We start from the raw sequence: 21,585 nt of genomic DNA, 5'->3' as shown, positions 1-21,585 counted from the left end.
TGACTATTGGTTTGCAATTGTAAAGGCAATATAACTGTTGGTGATAATGGTTACATTTGAGACTTTAGAGCCATCAAACCTGACTGTGAGTTTAGTAATCTACTAAAATATCCTTCCGGACGAGTATGTTTTATCTTATCTTATCGTTCAAAGTGAAGCAGCCTGTTATTTATGCATTTTCCAATTCATTGTGCGATAATGGCGTTTTTTAATTCTTATATTTCCCCAGTGTGTAGCCCACTGGAGAAATATCGGCCTATTATAAGATTATAAACTGTTATTTTGTGCAGCTCAAAAAAACGTTCTAATGTAGGCCTATATGAATACAAACAAATAGGTTACTTTCAGCAACTGTTAGGTCTGGATGCCTGCAGCCTATATTTCTAATAAAAAGTAGACCCCTTGTGGTTATAAAGGGAAATAGATGCGGAAAGCTTAACGTGCCTGTCAGCCTGCACGGCCCGAGCGCACGGAGTGGGAGGCGGCAACCTGCACCGACAATCACACACACTCCCTCATAGTTGTTAGCTGTTTGTTCTGGTCGGAGGAAGACATCAAGGCGCCGAAGAAAACAATGGAAAATGAGAGCAAGAGGAAGATGAAGGAGAGATTTGGCCTGAGGCGGGACATCTTTAAGGAGTTCCTGGCGGAATTTCTAGGGATATTTGTCCTGATAGTGAGTACCTCCCTCTGCACCTGTCATCCAGCTTAAACAGCCGCTTTAAAGCTTTGAACCAGTATGCTAATAAGGTGTCAAACTGGGTCTCCAGGGACTCTGGCTGCTGTCTCTCATATGTCTCTATTAACAGATAGTATATTCTGGGAATAACAGACTTCTCTTTGATGTGCTACAGCTGTAATATGCTCCTGACAATTATAACAAGATGTGACTGATGTGGGACTGTTTTTCTTCCTCACAACTTCTGCAATGTAACATAAAATATGAATCATTATAACTGTAATAAGTCATTGTCTCTCAGTTATGGGAGGTTATGGGAGAAAAAAAATGGGATTAAATTGGTTATGGCAAATGATCAGCTCACTTTGCAGTACAGAGTTGTATAATTTTTTTCTGTTTCCTGTTCATTCCTTAAAAGAGTTGCCTGCTTTTCAGTTATTAAGTGTTCCTAATCTGGACTGCCCTTGCCTCCACCTGTCACCCTGCTGAGTCCACTTTAATGCATGTGATGCCGCATCAGAGGAGTGATGCAGCTTCCACAACAGCACTTTTTTTTTTTTTGGATGACTGCTCTCCTCCCAACACTTTTTTTGTGGTCTGAATTATTTCTGCATTTCACCTAATAAGTGGGGGATTCATTATTTTATTTCCAGGCTCCAAGTAGGACAAATTGTCTGTGGCAGTCGGAGGCTGTTGGTGGACAAGAGGGCTAGTGTTAATGGCGGGTATAATTGGAATAATTAAAAACAATGAGTCTTTCTACCTCCACCCTTTGTGTTTTTGTTCTTGTCTATGTCCCAGCTCTTTGGATGTGGTTCAGTGGCCCAGACGGTGCTGAGTAAAGGGGCTCTCGGGGAGCCCTTAACAATCCATGTTGGTTTCACTCTGGGAGTCATGATGGCTGTCTACATTGCAGGGGGAGTGTCAGGTAAAAGTTGCCCACATGTTGTATGGACACACAGCTCACATTCTTTACAATATTAAATCATTCGCTTTCTCTTGCAACTAATGATTATTCTGCAGATTAATCGGACACTAAAATGTCAGAAAATTATAAAAACAAAAAATGCCATTTTCCAACGCATTGGAAGTATTTGATATTTGGGCCTGTAAACAGCTGCAAACTCAGGCTGGTAACAAAGGTCGTCACTCTGTTTGTCTGTGGTGGAGATGCGATCTTTGGTCGTGGATGTCTGGCTGTCTCTTTGCTCTTACAGTACAACAAAGATTGAGAACATTGCCTACTGATCTAGATAAAGTAATGGCCTATGAAGACCAGTGTAGACCTTTATTATGGACTTGCAGTGTTACATAATGGAAAGCATTCAGCATATAGCAACCTCTTTTCTTGTTAGAAGACAAGAATTACTGAAACTAATGGAGTGTGGTTTTTTTGGAGATTAGACTATGTTGTAATTACGGTCTCTAATGGGCTGATTTTTCAGTCAGTGTGCTTAAGTTCTGGAGATATTGTGTCCTAATGTACAAATGGGACATTGGATACATTCCTCCAGGATTACAGCAAGAAGAGGCCTCTGTGCTTTGCCAGCAATGATAGGGACAGGAAAGAATAGTTAAATGTCACAGTGCTTCTCATGGGCTTGCTGAGCCAAAATGGTGAGTGTGCATTTATCAGCAATGAAGGGATCCATTATGTTGAAGATTGCGTTGAGTAGGCTTCATGGAGTTAGATAGATAAATAGATACATAGTTTGACATTTTAGCTTGAAATTACTGCAACAATTGCTAAAAGACAGCGGCCTCGCAGCCGTCTGTACCCAGGCCATAGTCACAGTTTGTCGTCTACGGCCGCTGAACAGAAGCAGGGGAAGAATTTGGGCAGGGGGAGATTTTCAGTTCTACTACTTTCCAGGCCCTGTTATATTTAAAAAAATGAAATAAACATATAGCCATCCTTCCACTTGATTATAACTTTCTAAGTTTATGTATAGAAGAATAAAGATATTTGTTTGTTTGCATGATCTACAAAATAAGGTACTATAAGCAGCTTGTTTATACACTGTACATTACATATTATGGTTTGTAACAAAGTGGGAATTATCTTACTGTCCAAGATATCATAACTGTGAAGCTGGCAATGGTAATGTTAGCCACAATAATATTCCATAACATTCCATACATTGCAGAGCAACCATAGAGTACGTAGGCTGTGTCCCGCTTCAACAATTCAAGCTATTGGATGTTTCCATTATTAGGAAGTCAACTTGCGGTTTCTGTCACATGTCTGTCACGGTAACCGTGGCCTGCCCGCCCGGTCCTTCGGGAACATTAGCAGTTATCGTGTTAGCACTAGTCAGGATCACTTCACCGGCTGTGTCACAATTATTGCGAGTAATTAACCTGAGTACTCTATATAATTTAATGCGAGCAAACAAATGTTGAAATTACTGAAAATGTCCATCCCTACTAATAGCCGTGAAAAGCTCAATGCTTAGTTACGCTGTTAAGAAAGAAATTATCTAACTCGCCGTCCATTTGGGGCCATGCTGCCTCCATCGTGTTTTACCACATCTCTGGACATGCAACTGTTTAGAAAGATGCTGATTGTTTTTTAGGTCGGGTAGAATGAATCTATCTCTGGTAATCCAGTGTGTTTGGTTGCTGCTACGGCTGCAGCACGTTGTTTTTGCGTTTCATGTCTGGCAACCCAGGTGTAAAAAAAAAGCAGACAACAACACACAGACCAAAACAAAAACAGACATTTCGTCCCGGAATGAAAATTTCAAGGAAGAAAATACTGGCTTTAGCATTGTTGTCAGAGAAGATAGTATTTCAACTTAGTATGTTTCCTTAATATCTGATGACACATTGTGATCATTTTTTGATTTAATAAAGTTATTGTATTATATATTGGACCTTTAAGTTTCAGCCAGTTGACATTTACCTTAGCTTAGCAGAAAGACTGAAACAGGGGGAAACACCTACTAGCACCTCTAACGCTCATTCATTTATTACCACCAAGAGATGTTTAGAGTAATTTTTGCACTTTGGTTTTTGTAAAGATAAAAAAAAAAGATCTAACTTGTTAGTTAGTGAGCTTCAGAGGTGCTGGTAGGTGGATTTTGTTACCTTTGGACAGAGACAGGCAAGCTGATTCTCCCTGTTTCCAGTCTTTGTACTAAGCTAAGCTAACCAGCTCCTGGCCCAAGCTACATATTTACAGACATGATAGTGGATTCAATCTTCTCATCTAAATCTCTGCAAGAAAGCAAATACGTGTATATGCACATTAAAACCTTAAAAAGTCCATGCCATATGTAACTAAACAGTTTTGGGATGACACAAAGTCTTCTGTGCCATATGTTTTAGTCCATCAGTTATTTGGGGGAACTAATATATTTTGTGTATTTAGAGAGATTTAAAATGAATCAGTGAGAATAGAGAGAAAGAGAGAGAGAGAGAGGAAAAAACAGAGTGAAACAGGCTTTTCATCTCTATCTCGTTTAGGATGGCTGTTGTTGTGGTTCTGATAGTGTTACAGTGTTACTTGTGCTACATGTTTAATGAGAAGAGTTGTAGCTTCAGAGGAATAGCAGAAAAGCCAGAGGACAAGGAGGTTAATATATGGAGAGCTTTTGCTGCATGACTGGGCCATTCAGCCCCGGGGTCCACAGGCTCAGTGGGAAGCTTCTGTCCAACGACATCTCTGAAGATGATCATAGGTATTGGACTAATGAGCTTTACTGGGGCATGGGTCTCTGGAGAGGAGGGGGTCAGGTGTGACAAGCTTGGCTTACTAGGCTTCCCTGGCAGGGCAGCCCCATAGGAGAAGAAAACACAATTGTTTTCACTTTGTAGTCACAGATTTTAGCTGACAGTGTACCGTAAGTGTGACACATCATGGTCACTCTAATGACCTGCAGTCTACGTGTGCCTTAAGCAGATTCAGGCAGATTATGTCAGATGCAATTCAGACAGGCCGGTCTGGCTGGTTGTCTTGGTCAGTGTTTGTGAACAGGATGGGGAGATTAACAATGGGCGCATGGCTGATACCCCCAGTGGTGTTACCACAGAGAGGTCAAAGCCAAGATCCCAGAGTGTTAAATAAATGACCCCACACTGTCATCACAGCCCAGTAACATTTGGCTGGAATGTGTTCAAACACGCCTTGGACAATGTAGAATATAGTAAAACAGGCCGACTCTGGCGACACATGAACCCAGTGGTCTTTGTTTGAAGTTATCCTGCAAGTTTTGAAAGAATGAGCTCTAGAGGGTTTGAACATAGGCATTAAATGATCAGACAGCCTGTGTTTCAATCCACTGCATTTAGCTTACTTTATCTCGTAAGAGAAGACACAAGAGACGTTTAAAATGCTTGGCCACAAATGTTTGACATTTGAGAGGTGAAATGATTAGTGAATTAATCAAACGACGGAAAAATAATTGGCAACTATTTCGATAATCAATTATTATTAAAAGAAAAACATCAATTTTACACATTAAATTATTGGGGAGTACTACTGCATGTGTGAACAAGTGATGTCACTTGAGGCAATTTAATTTAATTCGGTGTCGGTTGCAAGTTAACGACATTGAGGCTTAAGACTACAACTTTGAAAATGAGGAATTAGAAAGAGGTGAGCCTACAAGAACTCCGCTCCTCATCTCTGATTGAGTCTAGCGGCTCGGCTTCAAGGTACTAGCATAACACATCTGAAACAGGAAGAAAGAAAGATATGTGGAAAAGATCTCTGGATTTTGCAGACTTGATTGGTATCCACTCTGAGTCCAACAGTGTTATAGCAGTCCAATGCTAAAATGTTGGAGTACTCATATAAATCATTTATCAAGCAAAAATAAGGAACATTTTCTAAATCCAACTTCTCAAATGTGACAATTCTCTGCTTTTCTTTGTCTTATGTGATAAAAAAAAATGTAATAAACCGTTTTTGGAACTGTTGGTCAGACAGGGCTTTAGGAAGTTGTGATGAGCTTTTTTAATCATTTTATGACATTTTATAACAACCTATATCGTTGGTTTGGAGGAGTTGTTGCTTCCATTTGTTGTTGTTGATACTAAACGTTGTTGATCTTTTTTGTTGCATTTTTCAGGAGCCCACGTCAACCCTGCAGTCTCTCTGGCCATGGTAATCCTGGGGAAGCTTCCTCTGAAGAAGTTTCCTGTGTATGTGGTGGCACAATTCATGGGGGCTTTTGCTGGATCCTGTGCTGTCTATGGGTTTTATTATGGTGGGTGTAAATGTGTAAATGTCATCACTACCAGAAAACTGTCTCAGAAAGGATTACTAGGTTATCTAGATAACCTAGAACCCCATCAAGTCTGAAAAATTGACTGAAGTGAGATTATCTGGCTAATTTACTAATCCTGCTTCATGAGAGAATCCCCTGTATTTGTTATATATATATGCCTCTGCAAAGAGTTTTCCCTATTTGATCTGGATACTGTTTTTATGTCTGATTTATTAGATTGTTAGTGATAGCCTACTTGCATAAACCGTTGATTTTCTTTGTTGTATTTTATGTTCCACAGATGCTTTGATGGAATATACCAATGGAGAATTTGCTGTTACTGGTGCAAATGCTACAGCCAACATATTTGCATCCTATCCTGCAAAACATCTCTCAGTCCTAAATGGGTTTGTTGATCAGGTGGGGCTTAAGACTAACTTGCGAGTAATTTCCCTTGAAAAATACTATGATATGATAATACTTTAACCAGTTTATACAAACTGCCTGATAACATGAAAGTAAGCTTTGGAGGGCGTTTGCCCCCTTTTTATATGGAATTATTGATGTCAATGGGATTTTCCAACATGATTCTGTGTATATAGAAGCCACTAGAGCATACAGAGATGCATGTGAGCGTGCAGTGCATTTAGTGCAGTCATGGATGATAGTAAGCATAAATAGACATGAGAGTTGTTTGCTGATGTATGAACAATTCTGCTCCGATTCTGAGAATAACTAGCATCTGTTCTGGATGTGTAGGCGAGATGCACGTTTGTTTATGTATTTGTGAAGACATTAAAGGTCTAATCAGTATTTTTTCTCTTTTGATTATACACATTTTAGGTACATTCACATTCATAAGAGATTGTGTTTTAGATGACTTTAACGACAATCCCTGCATAGTATGCCTTTAACACGTTATATTTCTAAATAAAGTCATGGTTTACCCCAACGTTTACAATTCATTACTGATGTAAACAAAGCAGCTACACCATCAGAAACTTTATAATTCACTTTCAGTTGTTATGTAGAGATATGACTAGACCTGTCAATGCATTTGAGAGTAATAGCAAATTAATGGTGATATTTGGTAATGGGCATTTGGAATAAAGATTGTTTGTCTTTAAATGGTCAAATCAGTAAAATTAGACAAAATATATATATTTTAATAATATGTTTATAATGTGAAATATACACCCATATGGGGCTGTGTAGTAAAGCTGCCTTAGACAGACAGGAAAGGGGAAGCCCCATAATAAGCTTAGAGAAAATCACATAGGGCAGAGTTCACCACAGCAGACGAAGTAACTCAAAAACAACATAAAGCGTAATATGTTATGTTCTTTTATTTTTATCAAAGAACTGTATGTAGTCTTGAATTTGGTGAATATTAATACTAATGGACTGATGCTTTTGTTTTTAAGGTAATTGCAACTGCTGCGCTGATCCTGTGCATCCTGGCCATCACCGACAGGAAGAATATTGGTGCTCCAAAAGGCATGGAGCCTCTGTGCATCGGCCTGATCATCATGGCCATCGGAGTGTCTATGGGTCTGAACTGCGGCTATCCAATCAACCCGGCACGAGACCTTGGCCCACGGTTCTTCACGGCTGTGGCCGGGTGGGGGATGGACGTATTCAGGTAATTTCACTGACAAAGAAACAAAAAGGTGCCTGTCATCACCCATAAAGTACAATGTTTGAAAAATGCAAACATGAAAGAGAGAGTTTAAAAGTTTCTAATATCCAGGGCTATGTTGGAATTATTATCAGAAAGACAGTTTTGTCGCCTGCCTGAGAGAACTAGAAGTCCATTATTTACTGATGCTCTCACTATCACCAGTGCCTGAGACGTAGTAGATGTGTTATGTAAGAAACTTTGGGCTTAACCAAGTGGCTGCTCCATCTCGGCTCTCTTGACAATTTAAATTAATATTTTAAAGACCATTCGTGGATTTCCTGCGTTTTGAAAAAGGGCTCTGGGATTTGAGTGAACAGGGAGAGATTCCATGCACATAAATATGAAAAATTCATTGCTTCATTACTGAAGTGGCACAATTGTATGATCCTCAGTCTCTTTTTTGTTCTTTTTATTCTCTATCTCTATTGTGCATACTTACGGTTTTAAATGTATCTAACCAGTTATTTAAGTTATTTAGTTTTATATACAGTATAATTAAAGTGTCATATTTTACTGAGAGACATCCGGATGTGCTTGATCACTTCAACCACTGCAAAGTGCAAATGTAATTTAACAAAACAAAAAGCGTTTTATCATCACACAGCGAAGGAGCCATGTCACGAGATGTACATTTCAGATACTGTCTGCATGTTGCAAACACGAGAGGGGACAAGGTGCATCCCTGACTCACTTTCAATTTGGACTTTGTCAAGAATGCAAACAAAGCTGAATGTTACATCAGAGGTGTCAAACATACGGCCCTAAAGCCAGAACCGGCCCGCCAAAGGGTCCAATCAGGACCACTGGATGACTTTGCAAAGTGTTAAAAATTGCAGAGAAGTCATTCATTTCAATTTTTCAATCAAATGCAGTGCTATTCCTATTTGTCAATGGGGGTGGCGCTGTCCTAATAAGAGTAGCAGGCCCTATGTTGGATAGGCCTGTGTTATTCGTGCTATGGGACACAACACCGTCAAGCGTAAGCTACTGTTTTTGCAGGAGCCAACGGTGGAAAATGTCTTTGTCAAAAAGGAGAAGAATGGACACAAGTTTCTATTTCTTCACAGAGGTAAATGGAAATCCAGTGCTTGGTATGCTCCATTATCATCATAGCAATGGTTTTACTGTTTTGGCCCATTTGAGATGAAATTGGGCTGTATGTGGCCCATGAACTGAAATGAGTTTGACACCATTGCGTTACATGTATACTTAATGGCTCACGACAGCATACTTTGTATACTGTGCTCCTACAGGATACCTCCTGGAACATTTCCAAAATCTACAAACACATATAGGCTGGAAAAGCAAAGGATAAATGTTGTTGCACTATTCTGTGACATGGACATAAGTTCTCTCTGAAGTCAAATCTATTTTCCCATATCTTGATTTATGTTTTAACCCTCTGAGGACAAAAGACACACCGGCAAGTCCAAGCGATGTTTGACAACAGTCCTACTCAAAAAGCGATAATACAAAATTTAATTTCAGACATTTATTTACTATTTTATTAATATATTAAGATACTTTTGTGAACCTAAGACTTTTGTAAACTCATTTCAAGCACCAAAATAATTGAGTGTAGGTATGATTTCTCAAGAGATTATAGAAATTTCAAAAAGTGAACCCCAACTTTTCAGCTTTAGGGCCAAAATATCTCTTTACATATTGCTCTAGAACAAATAATGGCCTCGCTTTACAGAAAGCTGAGTTTGTTCTGAACATTTTGGTATGAAACACACAGGGATCAATTATATGCAAATACCCTTAAAAGGTGAATTTAAAAAGAAATGTAAAATGCCCTTAGACCTCAGATGGTTAATTATCTGAGGCAAAGTGGTGGTAATGTGAACCTTTGAAAGTTGGAACGCAATCCTGTGGTTGTCTTTATCAGGCTCCAAGGATAACAACGTTGGTTGGTCAGTGACTTTGTGAGTTGGTCGGACTCTTGTGCCCATTCTGAGGCTATTTTTCCCCAAATCTCTGTGACACTGACAGGGCATCCAAAGCTGATTGACTTTTAGGAATTGCTCTCATTCACCCCTGGTACCATTCCACAGAGGAGCTTTCTCACTAACCGATGAACTCTGCCAATGAGATACTGTCGGCTCAGAGCTTCCAGATCTTCCCAGGTCACGTTTAGTTTCTCAAAGTTTTTCTTTTCACCAATTTCCCCAGATGAAGTCAGTACTGTCCTTGCTGAGAACGTATAGTCCTGTTTTCTACAGAGATGACGAATGGTTTACCAGAATGTCTTTGAGGTGCTCAACAGATGTTCTTTGTAGCCTCTCAAACTCTATACTGGGGCTTTCACAGACGTACAACCTTAGAAATTGCAACCTTTTTGGCTTGACGATGGGTCTCTGAAGCCTTATTTGCCTTTTAACTAGTAAATCAAAGCTTCTCTTTCACTCATGTTGTTTGTCTTTGCCCTCAGTGCCCTGTTTGCCACTGGCCCTACCCTGGTCCTTTGTTTTTAACCCCTGCCCTCAAAAGTGTCTGTGCTTATCCCTGCTGAAATGCATTAAGAATGGAGAATATGTGGCCATCAAACTCAGCACAAAATACAGCTTGGATAAGGTACAGCTTGGAGGGTTTTAAAGAAAGTAGTTCTTGCTTTACTTTATTTGACCATAATATAAAATGATTGAAGGCAGTCTAAAGGCTTGCTATGGGACAGATACTGTTTCTCTCAGTCTCTATGCTGCAGTTGTAACTATCACCAGATGGCTCATATAACTTTATAGATATAAAGCAAGATTGTTTTAATGCACATATAAGCCCTTGGTACTATCAGGTTCATTAGATGCATAAAGTGTGTTCTAAATCTGACATAATCGTTTACATTTATGACATAAATACAACAGATTAAAATGCAGTCAGATCCATTAGAGGGCGGCACTTGGCTCCATATAATGTCAACATGGCGTCAATGTGACCCACTGTCTCCTGGCCTTATCATCTTAGCTGTGGCCATAGATTAAAGTCTATAATCCAGTCGCCTCCCATCTATTTCCTGAACGCCTACACAAGAGAGATGACCCGATCAGATGCTTGTTTACTTTCAGGCCGGAGCGTTAGCTCTTTTAACTGAAGCCCTCTTACCTGCAGTAAAGGCTCCTAACAGCCACATTGACCAGCAGGACTCTAATCTCCCTCCGGCTCTGTCTGAGGTCGGTCAGAGTGAGGATGAGGACACATGCAGTAGGTCTAATACACAGCTCCTTAAGACTTTACTGTAATCTGGGATAACTACAGTATAACTCGCCTCTGGTAGGATGATACATACAGATTGGAAAGGCAGTGTACATTATTTCATTCAAAAGAATACTGCAGCAGTATTTCTATAAAATTGGGAACTTGCAAGGGATTAAAAAATAATGGTTAAAAGTGAAGCAGAGGTCAAAGTATCCTGACCTTTAGTGTCTGGATCCTACACTTCCCATAATGCAACCCAATAGTCCTTCATTATTTCATATAAGACTAACCATAATTACGAGTTTTACGTCCAAGTCGTAATTATGATTGGATAATTTATGTGAAAGCGCTGATATATATCTGACCTGGTGCTTAATAAATTATACTATGTGTCAGCACCATAGACTGTTTAAAGGTCAGTACAAGTGTCTGAAACCAAACCAACATGGATGCCTCATGTCAGCCAAAATCTACCATTCAAGGTAATTAGGTAAAAGAATAGGTCGACATTTTGGGAAATATGCTTATTGCCGAGAGTATGATCAGATTATGAGAACCTCATGTCAATACAGTAAACATAAAGCTAAGGACAGCATCCAATTAGCTTAGTTTAGCTTAGCACAAAGAGCGGAGACTTCTGTAAGTTACTGTGAGAGACCAAAAAGTAGGTTCCGGAGGCTTCCTACAACTTGTTTCAACACTTTTAATCACAAGACACATTAAAGGTCCCATGGCATGAAAATTTTACTTTATGAGGTTTTTTTAACATTAATATGCGTTCCCCCAGCCTGCCTATGGTCCCCCAGTGGTTTGAAATGGCAATAAGTGTAAACCAAGCCCCGATGGGCCTCCCCTTTCTCTGCTTTCCCCACCCAGAGAATTTAGCCCACCCATGAGAGAGAGACATCATGGTTTTCAAACGAGCAAAGTGGCAGTTGGTCAAAGCCACACCCCCCCCTCCACCTTGACCCACTCTCTCCTCCTCAATAGCTACAGACACAGAAATGGCACTTCCTAAGGAAAGCTCATTGTGGGACTGGCTCTAGTGGCTGTAATTCTGCACCAAGGCTCTCTTTCGGGAAAGATACTTCAGATACAGTATTAGGGGACCACTAAGGTCTATATAAAAGCATCCAAAGAGCACCATGTCATGGGTCCTTTAAGCACAAACAACTAGTCAACAATATGTGAAATGTATATATATATATATATATACAGTACAGGCCAAAAGTTTGGACACACCTTCTCATTCAATGAGTTTTCTTTATTTTCATGACTATTTACATTGTAGATTCTCACTGAAGGCATCAAAACTATGAATGAACACATAGAATTATGTACTGAACAAAAAAGTGTGAAATAACTGAAAACATGTCTTATATTTTAGATTCCTCAAAGTAGCCACCCTTTGCTTTTTTGATAGCGCTGCAAACCCTTGGTGTTCTCTCAATGAGCTTCATGAGGTAGTCACCTGAAATGGTTTTCACTTCACAGGTGTGCCTTGTCAGGGTTAATTAGTGGAATTGTTTTCCTTATTAATGGGGTTGGGACCATCAGTTGTGTTGTGCAGAAGTCAGGTTGATACACAGCTGACAGCCCTATTGGACAACTGTTAGAATTCATATTATGGCAAGAACCAATCAGCTAAGTAAAGAGAAACGAGTGGCCATCATTACTTTAACAAATGAAGGTCAGTCAGTCCGGAAAATTGCGAAAACTTTGAATGTGTCCCCAAGTGCAGTCGCAAAAACCATCAAAGCGCTACAAACGAAACTGGCTCACATGAGGACCGCCCCAGGAAAGGAAGACCAAGAGTCACCTCTGCTGCTGAGGATAAGTTCATCCGAGTCACCAGCCTCAGAAATCACAAGTTAACAGCAGCTCAGATTAGAGACCAGATGAATGCCACACAGAGTTCTAGCAGCAGACACATCTCTAGAACAAATGTTAAGAGGAGACGGGCTGGCGAATCAGGCCTTCATGGTCAAGTAGCTGCTAGGAAACCACTGCTAAGGAGAGGCAACAAGCAGAAGAGATTTGTTTGGGCCAAGAAACACAAGGAATGGACATTAGACCAGTGGAAATCTGTGCTTTGGTCTGATGAGTCCAAGTTTGAGATCTTTGGTTCCAACCACCGTGTCTTTGTGCGACGCAGAAAAGGTGAACGGATGGATTCTACATGCCTGGTTCCCACCGTGAAGCATGGAGGAGGAGATGTGATGGTGTGGGGGTGCTTTGCTGGTGACACTGTTGAGGATTTGTTCAAAATTGAAGGCATACTGAACCAGCATGGCCACCACAGCATCCTGCAGCGACATGCCATCCCATCCGGTTTGCGTTTAGTTGGACCATCATTTATTTTTCAACAGGACAATGACCCCAAACACACCTCCAGGCTGTGTAAGGGCTATTTGACCAAGAAGGAGAGTGATGGAGTGCTGCGCCAGATGACCTGGCCTCCACAGTCACCGGACCTGAACCCAATCGAGATGGTTTGGGGTGAGCTGGACCGCAGAGTGAAGGCAAAAGGGCCAACAAGTGCTAAGCATCTCTGGGACCTCCTTCAAGACTGTTGGAAAACCATTTCAGGTGACTACTACGGTGGCGGAAGTGCAATGCAACATTACAAAGAATGAAACACTTTTACATTTTGGAAAAAAATTTAATTTTGGAAAAAAATTAATTTTGGAAAACAAATTTACATTTTGGAAAACAAAATAACATTTTGAAAACAAATTTAATTTTGGAAAAAAAATAACATTTTAGAAAACAAATTTACATTTTGGAAACAAAATAAATTTTAGAAAAAATTTATTTTAGAAAATTTTTTTGAAAAAAATTTAATTTTGGAAAACAAAAAATTTTGAAAAAATTTAATTTGGAAATAAATTTTAGAAAAAAATTAATTTGGAAAAAAAATAATTTTAAAAAATTACATTTTAAAAATTTAATAAAAAAAATAACATTTAGAAAAAATTTAATTTTAAAAAATAATTAGAAAAAATTAAAAAAAAAACTTTACCGTAAAAAATTTACAAGACAGATTCCCGGAAGATGTACCACATACCAAGTGATGAGGTGTGTTGGTGCAGTAATTTGTGGTGTGAGATAAGGTGAATGAAGTTTATGGTGACTTACGTGTGGTGGTTTGGAGTTTTATATGGCGGACCGAGAAACAGGGTAAACCGCGCCGGATCGTAGCAGATGAGTCCGTCGCTGCAGGACCTGGGCTCACTGCCCATTGGAGCCAAAACACACCACCAGCTGGAACCCAGGCGTATGCGCCGCGGAGAAGAAGCCGGAGAATCAGTCAGAGAAGCGGATGTCACACTGCTGAAGTTTAATACAGGCTAAAGGAGTTGGATCGTGTGGAAACACTAAAGTCGTTAAATAAATAAATAATAGAAATAAAGAATATTAGTGGGGAGTGAGCCTGAATTTCAGTTGTTTAAACCACTTGAAGCAGAACCTCTAGCAAGTAGGTTTGTACTCATATGTGATGATTATAATAAATATTTGTATTAAATTAATTATGTTTAAAAAACTAGAACATGCATGAGATTTTGACGATTTATAGTATTTTATTTCCGTTAGACCTTTGCCTACATTGAGTGATGCATTAAGGCTAAATATATAAGGCAGTCTCCCGTTCAAGATGCTCTATTGCGCATTGTCCATAATGCGTAGTAAAATTATACAATCATCACTGTGTGGTACATTTGTGAAGAATTGTCATTTGTAAATTTGTTTGATGGTAAAAGTGTTGATTTGTTAATTTGTTTTAAAATTAAATTTGTTTTAAATGTTATTTTGTTTCAAATTATTTTTTTTAAATGTAAATTTGTTTTAAAATTTATTTTTTCATTTGTTTTTAAAATTTTTTTTTTCAAAATTATTTTTTTAAAATATTATTTGTTTAAAATTAAATGTTTTAAAATTAAATTTGTTTTTAAAATTATTTTCTAAAATTATTTTCAAAATTAAATTTGTTTTTAAAATGTATTTGTTTCCAAAATAATTTGTTTTCCAAATTTATTTAGTTTTCCAAAATGTAAAAGTGTTTTTTTTGTATTGCATTGCATTAGTGACCTCTTGAAGCTCATCAATAGAATGCCAAGAGTGTGCAAAGCAGTAATCGGAGCAACGGGTGGCTATTGTGAGGAATCTAAAATAAATATAAGACATGTTTTCAGTTATTTCACACTTTTTTGTTAAGTACATAATGCCACATGTGTTCATTCATAGTTTTGATGCCTTCAGTGAGAATCTACAATGTAAATAGTCATGAAAATAAAGGAAACACATTGAATGAGAAGGTGTGTCCAAACTTTTGGCCTGTACTGTATATATACATTTAAATATTTTTCATAACAAAACCTATTTTGATCAAACTTGGCTGGATGGGCCAGTGAGTAAAGTGGGCAGGCCAGTGCCGCCCTGGCCCATTATTGACTACGCACCTGCTTTGGACAGACTCAGGCTTTCCCTCGGTCTCCAGTCGATAGATAGATAGATAGATAGATAGATAGATAGATAGATAGATAGATAGATAGATAGATACTTTATTCATCCCAAGGAAAGTTTTAGGCATCCAGTAGATTAGACAACCATAACACAACAAACACATACACACATATATCTCACATACATAAAAGTCACTCACAGAAATTTTAAGAGTTAGAGGTGCTAAGGTAGACTGTGTGCAATGGTGGTAGTGCAAAAGAGAACAGTGTAGGGATTGATCAGTGCAATAGCTTATTATTAAATATTAACTATGACTATGAAAAGACAAGAATGTAAACCTAATAGAATTAGAATTGCTTGACAGATACTTAATGTACGTTAAGAACAATAACAGGGAATAAGTTATAAGATGTATATGTTATGACCAGGGTCCAGATTGTGTAGGAGGGCAAATATAGCCTATAAGACAGTCAGGTGTACAGCAGACAGAGATATAATGGTGGTAGGGGCTGAGAGAGACAGGCTCATGCTGAAAAGTCCATTTCTCCCCTCCCCCTTTGTGTGGTATTGAAGAGTTGGATGGCCCTGGGGACAAAGGACCTCCTCCACCTGTCTGTTGAGCATGACAGTGACAGAAGTCTGCCACTGAACATGCTCCTCTGTTTAAAGAACGTGCTGTGTAGTGGGTGGCGGTCATTGTCCATGATCGCCAGCATCCTACTCATGGTCCGTTTCTCTGCAGTTGTTGTGAGTGACTCCAGCTCAATGCCATCAACAGAGCCAGCTTTCCTTACCAGCCTGTTTAGTTGCCCAGCGTCTCTCTTCTTAATGCTGCCTCCCCAGCACACCACAGCATAAAACAGGACACTGGCAATGACTGACTGGTAAAACATCCAAAGGAGCTTACTGCAGACATTGAATGACCTCAGACTCCTCAGAAAGCAAAGCCGACTCTGTCCTTTCCGATACAGCGCATCCGTGTTGGCTGACCAGTCCGGTTTGTTGTCCATGTGTACCCCCAGGTACTTATATGTGCTGACCACCTCCACAATGACCCCTTCAATGGAGACTGGTGGCATATGTGGCTTAGATCTCCTGAAATCCACCACCAACTCCTTGGTCTTTGTTGCGTTCAGCTGCAGATGGTTGAGCCTGCACCATTGCACAAAGTTATCCACCAGGTTCCTGTACTCGTCCTCCTGTCCATCCCTGATACACCCCACAATTGCAGTGTCATCCGAAAACTTCTGTATATGGCATGACTCAGAGTTGCTGAAGTCAGAAGTGTACAGGGTGAACAGGAATGGGGAAAGTACAGTCACCTGAGGCTCTCCGGTGCTGCAGATCGCAGTCTCTGAGAAACAGTCCTTCAGCCTGATGAACTGTGGTCTCTCCATCAGGTAGTCTGTTATCCAGGATACCAGGTGAGCATCAACTCCCATCTGCACAAGCTTTTCTCTCAATCTGACAGGCTGAATGGTGTTAAAGGCGCTAGAGAAATCAAAGAACATGATTCTCACAGCACTTTTCCCCTTGTCCAGATGAGATTGCGCTCTATGCAGTAGGTATATGATGATATCCTCCACGCCCACCTTTTCCTGGTATGCATACTGTAGCCGGTCGAGTGAGTGGCTGACTTGGGGTCTGAGGATGTGAAGTAGCAGTCGCTCCATCATCTTCATCATTTGTGATGTTAGAGCGACAGGCCTAAAGTCGTTTGGCTCACTGGGATGTGGCTTCTTAGGAACAGGGATGAGACATGATGTCTTCCACAGTTTTGGTACCTTCCCCAGTCGGAGGCTCAGGTTGAAGACATGCTGCAGAGGCTCCCCCAGTTCCACAGCACAGGCTTTGAGCAGTCTGGGACACACTCGGTCTGGGCCGGCTGCTTTCCTTGGGCAAAGTCTACTCAGCTCTCCTCTGACCTGATATGTCGTGATGATGGGAGGAAGGGTGGTCCCTTTGTTGAGTATTGGGAGGAGGGGTGCATCTGTGAATGGTGGCTGGTGGCTGTAGGCTGGAGTGCAAGGAACCACACTGTCTGTGGTATATGCAGTCTGTCCAGTCTGTTCTTCCCTAAGCTAACTGGAAGCTGGCTTAGCCTTATATTTACCGTGTAGACATGAGAGTTTTATCAATCTTCTCATCTAAATCGCAACAAAAAAGCAAAAAGGTGTATTACCCAAAACGTCAAAAAAAATTCTTTAAAGGGGCTGTACTCAAAATACAAAAAAAATGTGGGCCGGGATTGCCTCCACACGGTTCTCACAGACCGCCCCCCAAATACCGACACTTTGGGGTGCCTTGGTAGCTCACCTAGTTGAGCGTGCACCCCATGTACCAAGGCTCCGTCCTTACTGCAGCGGCCCAGGGTCAATTCCAATCTGCGGCCCTTTGATACATGTCTTCCTCCCTCTCTTTCCCTCCTTTCCTGACCACAGCTGTCCTATTAATAAAAAAAAAGCCCAAAAAAATAAATAAAAAATACCAACACTTTGTCACGGCCCTCAAGGCACTGACATCACTGGTGGAGTGCCCCAGTATGGCATAGGTTTAAGATTTTAAAGGTTTAATTCAGGCTGGATGCTGTGTAAATAATAGTAAAAATGTTGTTAAATTGTATTTGTCATAGTTATTAATGTCTTTGCAGAGCTGGAGGTTGCTGGTGGTGGATCCCTGTGGCAGGGCCCATGGTGGGCGGAGCAGTAGGAGCGGGCATTTACTTCCTGTTCATTGAGTTGCACCACCACGAGCCTGAAAAACAGGAGGAGAACAACGTCCAGGACAAGTATGAAATGATAACTATGAGTTAAGATTCAGAACAAGGGTTGCAGAGCGAAGCAACAATGCAGCTAATTTTTCACCCTCAGAAGGCAAAAATGTTCATTTAGATGAAGCCGTTTTATACATTTATACAATGCAAGTTCTGAGAAAATGTACATTTAATGTTTAATACAAAGACTACACAATTTCATAGTCATTTCTAAAATATGCACAAATGTTTTATGAAGTCTTTAAAGTCTTTTTTGGTAGAAAGTCAGGTCTATTTATAGGTTCTCGGCTTTATCTGCCTAAAATATTAAAGTTGCTTGATGAACATATTCTCTTTAGACATAAAGCTTTTCCTTTAATTCCATGAACTTTATAATGGAGAGTTTCCTCTGCATTGTAGCTATGCAGTACTTTATAGTATCGTATTTCCTAACTGGAACCTTCTCCTCTGGTTCGAAAAATTTGCCAAGTTTCTGTACAGCATTTTTATTTTTACTACTGTCTACCAAACAAACAGGGGCATTGAGGAAACAGTTGATTTAATGTGGAAATGTAGTAATATATATTACTTTTAGTCAATGTCTTACAGTAATGATGTGTTTGGTGGAGTGACTTCCTTATTCTGTTTCACTTCATCCTTTGCATGTGTGTAAAACAAGTGTGATTGATTGCTTTATCTTGCTTACAGCGTTCGTTTTTATAAGAGGTTTATGTAGAAATCCAGCCTTAAATGATTTTACTGGCTTTGTTTACTTTTTCATTTCTCATCTCCAAACTTTTGCGGCACACAGACTTGTGTTATATTGCTGTGGATTACAGATTTACTCGTTACAGACACCCTTGATATTGAAAAGCCATATGCTTTTGAAGCTTTTGCAAATGTCACTGAAATCCTCAATGAATTGTGTCAGGGGACATGCTGTATCAGGGGCAATATGCAAACACTGACTGAAATGACATTAAAAACTCTTCTGAGCTAAAGTCAAATGTGTAATAAAGCACTTATTTTGTGGCGGTTTAGGTTTGGGTCCAATAATAAAGGAACAATACTGCTTGGAAATGTAAAATATACTGTCCTTTATTAATTGTGTTTTTGTGATTCATAATGCTATGTATCCTGTGAGCACAGAAATGTGAATTTGAAAAGACAAACCCAATGTCAACAGGCCATGCTATAGAATAATATGACTTGTAACCCAGCCTGGAAGACAACAGGATGCTCATAGACATATGCTGATGTTATTGTTCTGTCAGTTGAACATTAGTTTGTACATACACTAATTGTGAGATTATATTGCACTGCACAAAATGTCATTTTACAACACACAATACTTGTTTGGCAATGTGACAATCACCTAAATCAATTAATGAGTTTTTTAAATTTCTTTTACTTTTGTGAAAAATTGAAGAAAGTCAGAGGCACAAACATCAGAGTGTTTTTTCTGAGATTGAACATGCAGTGCATCATTTGGTCCTGACCATTTTAACACTCGTGTAGAGTGCCCATTATACTTCAACCCCTGTATGTGGCCTACGTTTGAATCAGAATAATTACAGTATGCATGTTTGAAAAGCAGTTAAAGTTGTCACTGAAATGTTCAGCTGTTCACTGAAATGGTGTATTTTGTCTCTCCCTGTCGCACACTTTGATGTCAGTGCTTCGGTCTTGAGTGGCAGCCTGTCAAGAAGTATAAATTTAAGAATTTAAATATTTTTGTCTGTTTTTGTTTTTTAAAGGTAGTTTCCATTATTACATTATTTGTCTTTATCTCTCTGAATCAGCTATTTTTCTTTTTCAGTCGAGTGTATCTTAATGTTGAATAAAGTTTGTTGAAATGATTTGTTTGTTCATACTTATGTAGATTTAAAAAAAAACACCAAACACAGAAAAATGTGATGATATGTATACATAACTATGATGCCTCCCAAAAGGTACCTGTTGCATTTAGAAAACAGAGGGTTTGAATTATAACCACTAGTATTGAAAATGTTTCCTCCTGATTTTCTTGAAAATTAATAACGTGTGCTTGTCCAAGGCCAGAAATTAAAAATGACTTTCTGTGTAAGATAATTGGGTTAACCTAAGGTGTTTGTAGGGAGAATTGTTATCCAATCAAGTTAAGACATTTGCTCTTTACTTTCATGAAAGTATTCTCAGCCAGCATTGTTATAATCCAATAAGAGAAATAAGCCTTTTCACAGACAACATTTTGACTTGTCACAGAAGAAAAGCACAGGTGTAAATAATACAGTTAATAATGGCTGAATTCAATTTACCTGCTTCAGTTTCAGGGTCCTGGTTATTGTGCATAGTGCACACTGTCACACTTTCATGACTTACTGAAACACTTGAATAGAACGGAGCCAAGTCAAAATGTGGGACTTTTGAAATCCAAAAGATTTAGCTTGTAAAGAAAAAATCATATTGTACAAATTGTGATTTTGATTTAATTTTACACTGAAATCTGGAAAGAAGATACAAAAAACTAAGAAATGCTGAAAACTGAAAACACTGGTTTGAGACATTTGTTTGCATAAGGAGGAACAAAATCTTCAGCTGTCTTTTTGTTTTAAATTTCAATTTAGTTAAAGATATCACGAAGGCCATCGCTACACTCCTATAAATGATGTTAGTTTGATGTCTTACTCCAAAACAGACATTTGAGGTGAGGGCTGGCCAACATGTCCTCCCCTCAGATGATGTCCTCACTCTGGTCGTCACAAAGATAGATGTACAAGAGCACTAAACACACACATTTACACAGAGCACTCAATGACCCAGGTAAATCTATGATCATCAATCATCAATACGAGTGCAGCAGAAAAACATTAAAATTTAAAAGAAGACAACTGGAAAAGCTTACATAACTTCATTGAGAATGGATGAAGAGTGTGTTTTGCAGTTCAATGGTTTCAGAGCTCTTCCCCAGAGTGCATCCTCTCTTTGACTTGATATTACATAATAATGGACCACACTAGCTACTGTACATGACCCCTTTGCTCATATGAAACTATTCCTTCAGTTATTTTGTCCTTAATCTAAAAAAGAGTTGTGTTTTTGTAGCAGCCTTGATTAATTCTCATTCTTTATAGTGGCCTATTAGTATTTTTTTTGTCTGAACTGGTTAAACTCACTCACTGGAAACTCACTGAAGTCTGAGCAGAAACTGTGTGTGTGTGTGTGTGTGTGTGTGTGTGTGTGTGTGTGTGTGTGTGTGTGTGTGTGTGTGTGTGTGTGTGTGTGTGTGTGTGTGTGTGTGTGTGTGTGTGTGTGTGTCTGTGTGTGTGAATACTAGGGCTGGGCGATATGGAGAAAATCAAATATCACAATATTTTTGACCAAATACATTGATATCGATACCGCAACAATATTGTAGTGTTGACTAGTGCTTTCAAAAAATATTTACACAATGAGATTTTTGATAAATAATAATCAGTAATGTGGATATAATGACTAACTGGGTAAAGGCAAATAATATAACAGTTACAACAGTCTGGTAAGTTCAGAAAATGACATCACTTTACTGTAATGCAGCCTTTAAACCAGGAAAAGACAACACTTATGTCATATTACGATATCC

The 21,585-nt window shown here is 39.2% G+C and overlaps 1 protein-coding gene across 1 annotated transcript; it reads left to right on the top strand.

Annotated features, from left to right (window-relative positions):
• Positions 1 to 465: 465 nt before the first annotated feature.
• aqp9b (aquaporin 9b) lies at positions 466 to 19,843 on the top strand. The gene is made up of 6 exons (XM_039795509.1): positions 466 to 676; positions 1,481 to 1,607; positions 5,755 to 5,892; positions 6,194 to 6,312; positions 7,317 to 7,534; positions 17,883 to 19,843. Exons 1-6 carry the CDS (start codon positions 575 to 577, stop codon positions 18,043 to 18,045), a joined length of 867 nt encoding a protein of 288 aa, XP_039651443.1. The 5' UTR covers positions 466 to 574; the 3' UTR covers positions 18,046 to 19,843.
• Positions 19,844 to 21,585: the final 1,742 nt, after the last annotated feature.

Source organism: Perca fluviatilis, chromosome 3, assembly GCF_010015445.1.
Source record: "Perca fluviatilis chromosome 3, GENO_Pfluv_1.0, whole genome shotgun sequence".
Taxonomy (NCBI): domain Eukaryota; kingdom Metazoa; phylum Chordata; class Actinopteri; order Perciformes; family Percidae; genus Perca; species Perca fluviatilis.
This window is presented reverse-complemented; position numbering and strand designations above follow the sequence as displayed.

Excerpts from the sequence above, each read along its gene's own strand:
- aqp9b (XM_039795509.1), top strand. The coding sequence starts at position 575 with ATGGAAAATGAGAGCAAGAGGAAGATGAAGGAGAGATTTGGCCTGAGG. Across the intron at positions 677-1,480 it reads TAGGGATATTTGTCCTGATA|CTCTTTGGATGTGGTTCAGT; the intron begins GTGAGTACCTCC and ends TCTATGTCCCAG. Across the intron at positions 5,893-6,193 it reads TGTCTATGGGTTTTATTATG|ATGCTTTGATGGAATATACC; the intron begins GTGGGTGTAAAT and ends TATGTTCCACAG.